The 10,332-nt window shown below is 44.6% G+C and overlaps 1 protein-coding gene across 4 annotated transcripts; it reads right to left on the reverse strand.

Annotated features, from left to right (window-relative positions):
• Window positions 1–724: 724 nt before the first annotated feature.
• Window positions 725–8,735, reverse strand: rev1 (REV1 DNA directed polymerase). 4 transcript variants are annotated; one of them, XM_054746800.2, is made up of 22 exons: window positions 8,505–8,735; window positions 7,079–7,154; window positions 6,770–6,902; window positions 6,063–6,231; window positions 5,592–5,987; window positions 4,736–5,514; window positions 4,561–4,659; window positions 4,365–4,481; window positions 4,172–4,289; window positions 3,975–4,103; window positions 3,740–3,894; window positions 3,549–3,668; window positions 3,254–3,474; window positions 3,003–3,175; window positions 2,703–2,932; window positions 2,439–2,617; window positions 2,000–2,248; window positions 1,797–1,896; window positions 1,502–1,707; window positions 1,283–1,427; window positions 1,088–1,190; window positions 725–999 (listed from the first exon to the last, which is right to left on the reverse strand). In XM_054746800.2, the coding sequence occupies exons 2-22, from the start codon at window positions 7,142–7,144 to the stop codon at window positions 888–890; spliced, it is 3,999 nt and encodes a 1,332-aa protein (XP_054602775.1). In that variant the 5' UTR covers window positions 7,145–7,154; window positions 8,505–8,735; the 3' UTR covers window positions 725–887. The 4 variants fall into 4 exon arrangements, with proteins under 4 accessions (XP_054602775.1, XP_015821619.1, XP_070400568.1 ...); XM_015966133.3 differs by having other exon boundaries at window positions 1,502–1,713; XM_070544467.1 differs by lacking the exon at window positions 8,505–8,735 and having other exon boundaries at window positions 6,770–7,103.
• Window positions 8,736–10,332: the final 1,597 nt, after the last annotated feature.

Consider the following 10,332-nt stretch of genomic DNA (forward strand, 5'->3'; position numbering starts at 1 on the left):
TGCATAGGCTGATTGATTGCCAAGATTGACGTCAATGTCCTTTCAAATTAAGAGTGCAACATAGAATCAACAGCCAACCCTCTTCTGAAATACTTTGTCTAGCTTCTGATTTCCATGTTTAAACACTTAGAAACATTAATAAAGTGAGAAAAGTTACAATTTAGAGACGGTTACTAAGAATTCACTATTCGTAAACAATACAAGAGGGAATTCCTCCACGTACAGCTCTCTTTAAAACGCTTCACAAAGACCTTTTAAAAACATTATTTACACTTTATAACAAAGTTTGGCACTTTTTCGAAAGAGGAAAAAGATGCAGCTGTATGCAGCAGCTGCAGAAAATTCACAGGTAGGTGCTAGAGCACCAAAAGAACGAATGAATATTGTCTTTTTGTCTGACTATTTCTGAGGTTGTTTTGATGCATGATGCCTGAGGAGTGCTACCAGAGAAACAGACTTTTTAACTGATAGTTGTTTCAAATTTAAACAAGATCAACTGTATTTTACAACTAATATGTGCATCAAAAAGGAGTGAACTCCATTAGCAAATCACCAAGAATATGAAAGCCTGTATAAAAGTAAACAGAAATATGAAAAGAAATACTAAGTCTTCCTTAAAGTTGGGCTATGGTGAAAAAGCACTGAGAACCTTTATTGCCCTGTACATTGAATTGCTTGCAAATGAAAAAAGTACAAAAATGCATGGTTTTATTTTGTTGTAATGGCTCTATCTCTCACTGCCTGTATTTATCATGTGATTATTGTAAGCCATTATCTACAGTTGAGAACAAATTAATAAAAAATTTAAATCTCACTTTGTTGGATGGATGAGTTTGCAAAACGGGGGGAAAGTAGGTGGTGTAACAACCACACCCAGAAGGTTGTCTTTACGTTATCTTCAGGATGCTACCATACGCTTGCTGCACTACAACCTGCACGATGTCCAGGATGAAGTCAAACGCCGTGCTCCAGATGGACTCCACGGACTGCTGCATGAGCCTGCAGGAAAACATTTCAGCGCTAAATGTAGAAAACATATTTAAAAACAAGAAGATGAACAGAAAAGGCGACACTGAGCAGAACTGACCTTTTCATACATTTTATCACCAAATCCAACCTCTCCAGATCTTTGTCTTCAACTAAATCAGTGCAGTACTTCACCACGTGCAGAATGTCCTCCTCCTTTGGATCTAATTGAAAGCAAGACCTCCTTATAAAAAAAATGAAACAACCTATTTTTGCTATTTAAAAATACACGAGTCGTCACTTAAAACATCTGTACCTGTTGTTGTGGTGACCCATTCTCGCAGGAGTGTTTTAATATCTGTCAGCTCACAGGCTCCAGCCAGGGCAGGAACAGGACGAGGAACCGGATCAGTCACAGGTGCTGGGATGTCCTGCTTTGAGGTTGAGGGCTCATTTTCAGTCTGAGAATGAGAAACGTGCATGAGTTCAAACAGAAAACAAATAAAACCAACTTGATCTTTCACATTAGACTCACCTTTGGTACATTCATTAGTTCTTGTGATCTTACAGGACGGGATGCGGTTTTGGTTGGACTGTGGGTCCCCTGCTGCCTCTTTACAGGCGAAGTCCCTTTTTTGACCGGACTGACTACATTCTTCCTCTTGTAGCGCCGCTTGGCCGGACCGACGCCGGTTCCTGGCCCTGGCTGCTTTAGCTGCAACAGTGGATTCTTCTGCTCCACTGCAGCTGAACCAAAGGGTCCAACAACGTGGGTCAGGATGACAAAAAGCATGCAGGCAAAACTCAAAGGTGTTCTGGAGTCAACTCACCTGCATTCACCTGGGGGGGGAGGTTTGCAGCTCGGTGGTAAGCAGACTTCAGCTCCTCCTGGAGCTCTTTGGGAAGTGCAGCGAAAACATCAGGATCAACCTGCAGTCAGAAAAAGGAAATCTGCTAAAGACCGTTTAAGGTCACTATTCACGCATACGGTTCTTCTATCCGGGTCTAGTTCACAAAACAGCTGCGCTTGAACCTGTGAGAAGTTTGGTAGTTCCAGTACAATTCCCGGACTGTCGGGCTGGTTTGGAATCTGCAGAAGCAACGTTCCAGCGGGTGGAGAGTAAAGTGCAGGATGAGGAGGGGACGTTGAACGAGGATTAGGTGAGGAGGGCTGCAGATCAGCTGGATGGCAGTTATTTGGTCTGTCGTCTCTCCTACTCCACGACCGCTCCACCTGCTCCCTCAGCTCTGCTGGAAGGGCCTCCAAGACAGAACGGTCCACCTTAAGAAGTATTCAGAAACACATATGAAGCTTATGAGATAGATTATGGACACCTTGGGAAACTTTCAAAAGAAAATAAAGTGTAAAAAATAATGTTTTTTGGAAGATAAAATAGCAGCTACAGAGAAAGGGAGGAGAGAGAAAACATCTGTTTCTGATCAGTTCTTCTGCATCATCAGATCCTCTTTACCTGCGACGGCGACGGGACTTCGATACTGACGTTGAGATGTGAGTGAGAATGTTTTGGTGTTTGCCTGCAACCTGGAAAGTCTTTGCTTGTTCCTGGAACTGGCTCAGGTGATGCCCGAAGATTTGGTGGAGAGCCTCGTGAGGGAGCGGACGAACGGGAAGGCTGATCCTGGAGAGCGTCTGCAGGATTTGGACCAATTAACCAAAACATATTCAGGACTCTAGACTACGGTGGCAAAAACTAAACATCACAGACCAAACTAACCTTTGTTACCAGGTTTGGCACTCGGACCCGGCCCTAACAGCAAGTCTTTGATGGAGTGCGACTGAGGAACCCGGGAGTCCCGTGCAACAGACTGATTTCCTTCAAGAAGCTGAACCTGAATCCCAACTCCTCTCAAGTCCTGAACCTGCAGCTTCATGGCATGGAACAGCTTGATAACGGCAGAGGCGATCAGCTGACCGCTGTCGGTGGACTGAGCGAGCATCACAGTCCTGGTGAGAAGTAAAACGAGTCAAGAAAAGCACAAAAACCCACAGGCGGGCTGATGCAGATCTTTCTCACTTTGCCAGATTATCACAAATGCCGTGGCCTCCATATTTAGCCGGCTCCAGCGGCGCTCCTGCTTTACGAACCATGACCTTAAGCGTGACTCTCCGACCGCGTAGCCCCGCTTCTTGTAAACGCCGTTGCACTTCCGTGGATAAACTGGTCAGGAAACTTTCCGTCTCATCAACCTGGTGAGTTTTAAAGCTGCACATTTAGAAATGACGGCTGTTACGAAACGAAGAGCAAAGCAGAAGAGCAGGACCAACCGTGGTGAAACGAATGTTGTAGTTCATCTCAGCCGACACCGATTTTCTCTCCTTCTCAAAGCGAACAGGCCGGTCGTCCAAGCCCCTGCAGAACCGGAACAGGGTTTGTCCGGTACGCGGTCCAAACCTTTTCTGCAGCTGAGACAGAGTAACGTGCTGGAGGTCCCCACATGACGTCACCTCCATACCGGCAAGTTTTTTAGCCATAGCACGACCAACCCCTAGAAAACAGCAACTGTTAACTACTTCACAAATGCTAACAGGTTAGTACTCGTGAGCCGGATGAAACGTTAACCTGGTAAACTGGTAACTGGTAGATCCCTGATAAAATCGTCCACTTCTTCAGATTTAAGGAAGTACTGCCCATTGGGTTTGGCCTTACGGGTCGCCAGCCGAGCCAAAAGAATGTTAGACCCTGAACAGATCACAGTTTGATTAAATACAACTAAATATACAAAATATTCTAGAGGAAGAACCCTGGCTCACCCATCCCCACTGAAGCACAGCATCCTGTTTTCTTCTCGATGTCTGCTCTGATGGCTCTGGCCAAATCCTCCGGGCCGACTCCTACCTCAGCGAGCAGAGCAGAAGCGTCTACCAACGCCTCGTCACAGCTCAGAGCCTCTATGTCACGAGTGTAACTGCATTTCATGAAGTTATCAAGTCAATAACAAACAAACAAAAAACAAAGTGATGATTTGAAGGATTTCAGCTTTCTTACCTCGCTAGGATCTCATACATGTTTAGAGCCACCTCTCTATAAGCCTCAAAGTCATAAGAAACAGCCTGCAACGAGGGGCACAGCTGCTTCGCTTTGCCAAAAAACATCCCGTTCCTCACTCCCACCTGCCTGGGATGGCGAAAACACATATTAAACACTTATTTATTCAGCTAATATTAGCTGTGTTTAAATCATACCTAGCTTCGTAACTACAGGAAGCGATCTCCGCCATGGAGAGAGCCGCGGCATCCGTCTCCGCTCTGCTGTCGCAGGAGTTGGGCCAGCCTTGCGAGGGAGTCCCCAGTAGATCCTCGTCTGATCAGCAGCCACGTTACAGTTTGTTACGACAGAACTCTTTACTTCACGCTTAACAGGGCGGAAAAATCTCACCTGGCTGAGGATGAGTGTGTTTCCTCTGGTAGTACTGCTGCTCCGCCTGCGGGTTAGCTCCAGGCCTTATGGGAACTCTACCCTGTCCGCGGTTGCTGGTGACAGCTACGGGCTTCCCTGCAGGAAAATTCAAAACAAAAATTCAATGTCTAACTTATGTATAAGCGTGTATTTAGAGAGGCAAAAAAAGACCTGCCTTTAAGATCCGGTCTGTGCCGGATCCCGACAGACACAAAAAAACAGTCCATGTCCACATGGAGGATGCATGACTTGATGCTCCTCGGTGCTGATGTGCCTGAAACAAACAAAACAAGATAAAAACGCAGCTGCTAGTTCACAGAATGAATCAACAGAGTGGGCGACTTTCATACCGCGGCTGCCCGTTGGTCGCTGACTTGTGAATTTCTTCAGTCGGTCTCTTCCAGGGTAGGAAGCCACTCCCGGCGCTTTCGTTTTGCTGTGCAGCTCATTGACGTACTCAGAGAAGCTGATCCTCCACGTGGAGATCTGATGCAGACGCGAGTGTGAGTAGAACTCCGAGATCAGACCGCCCGTCTGCTCCAGCAGATGCTCCGAGGCCTTGGACGGAGACTCGCCGGCGGGGGGGTCGGGCTTGGCTGTTACGGAGGCCGTGCCGAGGAACGAGAGGTCGGATGAGAAGGCATCGCGGTGACTGCCGTTCGGTCGAACTGAAGACTGCGACAGAGAACAGGATGAAAGGGACAGATGAGACTGCTCAGAAACTGTTTGGACCCGAGTTGAGAGGAGACGTTTGGGTGGGAGTTGGGTTTTGTTGGCTTTTGGAGACTCAGGACAAGCGGGCGGAGGAGTTCTATGGCCATCAGGTGATGCGTCAAGCTTTGGAGGGCTGGGGGGGAACTCATACGGGTCACACTTGTTCTGTTTCAGAGGACTTTGAGGTTTATCCGTTGAACGCTGCACTTTACTTTTGGACCCGATCCTGTAGTTGGGATCAGTTCCAGAGGACAGGTCCCCTGACTTTAAGGCACCGTTGACAAGATGAGCATGTCCATTAGTAAGGGGGGCTTCATTCACCCCAAAAGAACAAAAGTCATCTTCTGTACACTCCTGCAGCTTTTTTATTTTGGAATGGCTCGTGTTATCCACAGAGGTCTGCAGTCGCCCATTTCTGTAGTAAAGAGACAGAAAATAACTACAAGTTCTCCGTGATTTTAGCTGAAAGCCTTTGCTAGTGCATGTACTCACATTTTAAGGTCTTCTTCATGCAGGTGGGCAGGATGCGAGTGCTTTGTGCTGCACTGGTTGTGTGTGAGTAGATCTGTGGTGAGCTGATTGGGTCTGGGGTTCACCGAGCGAGCTCTGCCACTGTGCAGGGTGGACAAGGGGTCAGCTTCAATGCGGGTGGAGACAAGGATGGAGTTGTTCTGGCAGCTGGACAAGGACCTTTCACTGTGGGGAACAGAGAGCTCAGTGTTGCGCTGTGGCGAACGCAGCTTCTGGCGAGCGCTGGTCTGAAGGGGAAGGTGGCCGGACCCGGTGGCGGTGGAGCTGCGGTGCAGGATAACGCCGGGGAAGAGTGTGCTTTTCTGTTTCGTGTACAGCTGGTACTGGAAATAAGGCAGGAGGCGCCCAGCCACGACACTGTCACAAACAAGCAGAGTTTCAGCTAAAACCGATTAAGCGTCACACGTCGACACTCTCCAGCACCAAACACACCTGTCCGTGATCCACTGGGGCCGGATGACCTTTTCCCCTTTGAGCTCCTGAATCTTGGAGTTGGGTAAGTTGCTGGCGATGATGTGAGTGGTGTTGGAGCGCGAGTAATAGAGATGGAACTGACCCCCGTGTAGCATCATCAGTTTGCGGAGCTCGTCAGCGCTCGGATCTGACGGTAAAACGAAAAGAAACACATTCATTCATAAACTAGAACCTAAAGAAAAGATAGTCTTTTTATCGTTGTTGGGGGATCCTAGACATTCATTTAAAATAATTAGAGAAAAACATGCAAACTCCAGAGAGACAAGCCAAGCTCTGAGGCGTTCAGAAAGCCTTCAGCAGCCTCCTGACATGAATAACAACAGGATCAGGAAGCAGCGCTGCCTTGTTTCTCCATGTCGACGCTGTTAAATCACACTCTCTCCTTTCGATTCGCCCATATGAACGTCAGGCGTTCATTCCTCTAAAGAATACTCTCTTTGGACTTGATTTATGGCCTTGATCAAACCCTTGCAGCATTTCTTTTTTCTTTGTTGCAGAGTTAAATATTTCTTAAATCAATCCTGAAGGAAAAAGCAGGAAGAAGCTTCTGAGCCCTTGAAAACATTTTCTTTTTGCTCTTAAAGGTCAAGAGGAGAAACTGTGACTGGAAGACAGCAAACAAGACTTTTATTACACACTAGATGGGGACTAGTGCAGAGTGCTACCTGTGTATCCGTTGACGTATATGGACACACCGCTGAAGATGCTGGAGCATGTTCCTTCCTTCTGCTTCTCTCTAGGGGCATCACGTTTAAACTGCTCGTCGAGCTTGGAGACCTTGGCGGCCATGTAGCCGCCCTGCAGGAGAAGGAATGTATGAAATAACAGAAACACAGCTGAGACTTTTCTGTGGGCATCACGATCCATCGTTATTTTCTAACCTGCAAAATAACATGTAACGTTGTGTGCTGCAGATCCTGCAAACTGTCTAACTCACAGTGGAGCTCTGACAGCTGTAGGAGAGTAATACTCACCTTTTCACCCCAACCATTATCATCACCAGTATTAGCTTTCTTCTTCATCCACCCATCTCGACTCATACTGAGCTTCCTGTAAACAGAAGGAGACCAACTCTCAACACAGGGACACTAGTAGAAGTAATCATTAATCGATTGGCGGATATTGGCCATTGGTATAAATGTGTATGTGATCATTTATGCACGTGCATGAGATTTTTACTTTTTCTTAATGTTTGCATTGCTTTTATGCTCTTTTCTTAAACCAAATTTGCTGTTTTTGTTCTTATTTTATGCGTGTTTGCTTTTATTGTGTTTTGTTTGATATTAAATACTTAAGTAGATTTACTTCACTACTTAATAAAAGATGCACCGATTCTAGTTTTGAAGGCCAATACCGGTTTCCAATGTTTACACAGCTCTGACCTGCTGATGCAAAATGTAACCAGTTCTATAGATCTCATCAGCAACATGTATTTATTTTGTTTCATCAGTTTGCTTATCAATAATGAGCTGATGGACAGATAATTTTTTTTTATTATTATTGCTTGGTAACAATGCCTTAACGGATGAAAACATGTAAAATTTCAGACACAGTCATGAAGAATGATGGTCGAGTCCAATCTCAAGCTGATTATTTTTGTGTGAGTCTTTATTGTGCGTACTTAAATAATAAGGTGTAGATGCAGCCTGGTCACATTTTAGTTTTCTCAAACCAGAATTCACCTCTGTATAAATGTTTATTTCTTTTTTACACGTCAAAGTGTTATTAAATACATGTTAAAATCGATCAATTTCGTTACATTTTGTTAAATGAAAAAACAAATACACATTTGCAATGTTTGTCAGCCACGGATAGCTTTGATTTCTGCAGATCGGCATTGGTATCTGCAACTGAAAAGCCCACATTGGTCAACCTGTTGTCACAAGTCAAAAAAGCACTCAGATCTCAAAGCAAAATTACTTTAAAGTTATTAATAAACCATGACACGTTCCTACCTGATGACTGAAGAAACTTGCTTATAAAACTTACTTTTGCACGAGCCGGGTGACACATTGATGACATGACAGTCATGTTATGGAACTAATATTCATGTTTTTAGCTATGACTGTCCTGTGAGAGACGTGCCCGGGCAGATTTCACCCACTGACAGGTTGGTCACAACAACAACACAGCTCCATGTGGCATTCACGGGTCAGCTGCTAACATTAGCCTAGCTGCGGTGATCCCTGCCTGCTCCTGAACGTCGCTGCGCCACAACGTGAGAAACATGCCAGTTAAATGAAAACCAGTGGAAGTGTTTTCACCGCACTTGCTAACAACGCTGTAAGAAACAATGAACGAGGTGATTGATTGTGCAACTTAAGCGCGGAGCTAATCGTTGTAGTAAACAAACAGCGGTGCTGGAGTGTCCGCTCGCCAGGAGAAGTCAATAGTTTTTACCTTTAAAGCTGTCAGGCGAGGTTGTTGGTCACAGACTCCTCTCTGCAGATCCTGCTCGGATCAAACGGTGCGTGCTCTCTCTCTCTCTCTGCTTTGGGTTAAACGAGGTAAACGCAGAGCGAAATGAAAATTCTCCAGGCAGGAAGCTCGATGCCACGGCCTCGACTTTGTTTTTCGGAATCGTCCATTTATGGTGGCGAGATTCCTTTATTGTGTCATGCAGCCACGCCATGTCTCCAGAACATTTAAGCTCCCAGTCCTTTCGCTCTCCATTACAGCCGCCTGTTCCATTTACCTTCTCTTTTCTCTCGGCTAGCCTCAAAGCCAGCGGTAAAACAACATACACTTCCGGTACCGTTTTTCAAAACAAGATGTGACTAAAACAATGTGGCAGAGGATTTTCAATTCAGCAAAATTAGAACATTTAGTTAAACCGTATAGATTGTACACAGTTGGTAATAATTAGTGATTTTCCACCAATCTGCTGTGCCATTTGCTTTGTATCACACAGCACATCTTTATCACAAGAAAAGTGTGCTGGATCTTTTTCTTGGACAGTTTCTGGTAAGTATAATAAATGCCTCACGCTGTATAGCACGGCAACTGCAACTGCCACTATCGGAAGAACGCAGATCATTTACGTGACAAAAAGTCAAAATATCTTATTTTGAAAAATTGAGACATGCCAGATTTCCGGTTTCGTGAAAGTCGCTGATGATTCCCGCCGGTTTCTTGTGTTTCAACTTCATGTTGTGTCGTAATACTGCCACCTAGTGGAGTGACATGTCAAGGCATTGTTGCCAGCCCACAGTGTCGTTCAGCGCAACCAGAATAATTTATTCTCTTTTGGACAACAAATGCCAACTGAAGGTCAAGAAAACATTGCGTTAAACTGTTTCACCGAGGGAATAATTTTAGACATCAAAATAAAGATTTTTGTTCTTTGCGTCACTGATTGTTTTGTTCCAAATAACCAATTTTGTCCATTCATTGTTTACCTAATAGTTGCTTTGCTCTGTTGTCCGCAGATGGCACCGCTCAGTCGCGAGGGCAACCAAACCGCTGCCACGTAGAAGCACATGCGGTTGGAAAGAACTAGTAGCAGCTTCACCCTGATAACAACAACAACAACAATAATAATAATAACAACAACAACAACAACAACAATAATAATAATAATAATAATAATAATAATAATAATAATAATATAATAATAATAAATTTAAAAAAGCTCTTGGCTACAATGGATTATCTTTTATGAAAATAAGATATAGTCAGTGTAATCCTGAAACACAGAACTGAATACTATAAAAATAATAAACATCCACTGTGATGTTGTTGATTCTGTCCCAAAGCCTCTTCTTATTGGCTGTCCTCTGTTGCTATGGTACCAGACATCTGTTGCTGCAAAGTCTATGTGCAGAAGGTGGTGGTAACACTGATCTCTGAGCAGTTGAACTGACTCATGAAACAGGTGCGTGTTTGCAGGAAACCTGTTGAAGAATTCCCCCACTTCCCATTTACAACATCTGCATTCTCCTACTTTGGTTTAAGCTATGGAAAAAGTAATCATTACAATGTGTGTGTGTGTGTGTGTGTGTGTGTGTGTGTGTGTGTGTGTCACGTGTGTGTGTGTGTGTCACGTGTGTGTGTGTGTGTGTATATATATATATATATATATATATATATATATATATATATATATATATATATAGAGAGAGAGAGAGAGAGAGAGAGAGAGAGAGAGAGAGAGAGAGAGAGAGAGAGCGAGAGAGAGAGAGAGAGAGAGAAAGCTGTCAGTCAGAACTATGAAAACAAAAAATGTTGC

The sequence above is a fragment of the Nothobranchius furzeri genome, chromosome 14, assembly GCF_043380555.1.
Source record: "Nothobranchius furzeri strain GRZ-AD chromosome 14, NfurGRZ-RIMD1, whole genome shotgun sequence".
NCBI lineage: Eukaryota > Metazoa > Chordata > Actinopteri > Cyprinodontiformes > Nothobranchiidae > Nothobranchius > Nothobranchius furzeri.

What these genes read in the sequence shown, in the direction of transcription:
- rev1 (XM_070544466.1), bottom strand. Translation starts at nt 6,971, where the DNA reads ATGGATCGTGATGCCCACAGAAAAGTCTCAGCTGTGTTTCTGTTATTT. An exon ending in GCGACCAACGGGCAGCCGCG is followed by an intron (nt 4,660 to 4,735) that starts GTATGAAAGTCG and finishes TGTTTGTTTCAG; the next exon opens with GCACATCAGCACCGAGGAGC. An exon ending in TGCCAAACCTGGTAACAAAG is followed by an intron (nt 2,618 to 2,702) that starts GTTAGTTTGGTC and finishes CAAATCCTGCAG; the next exon opens with ACGCTCTCCAGGATCAGCCT.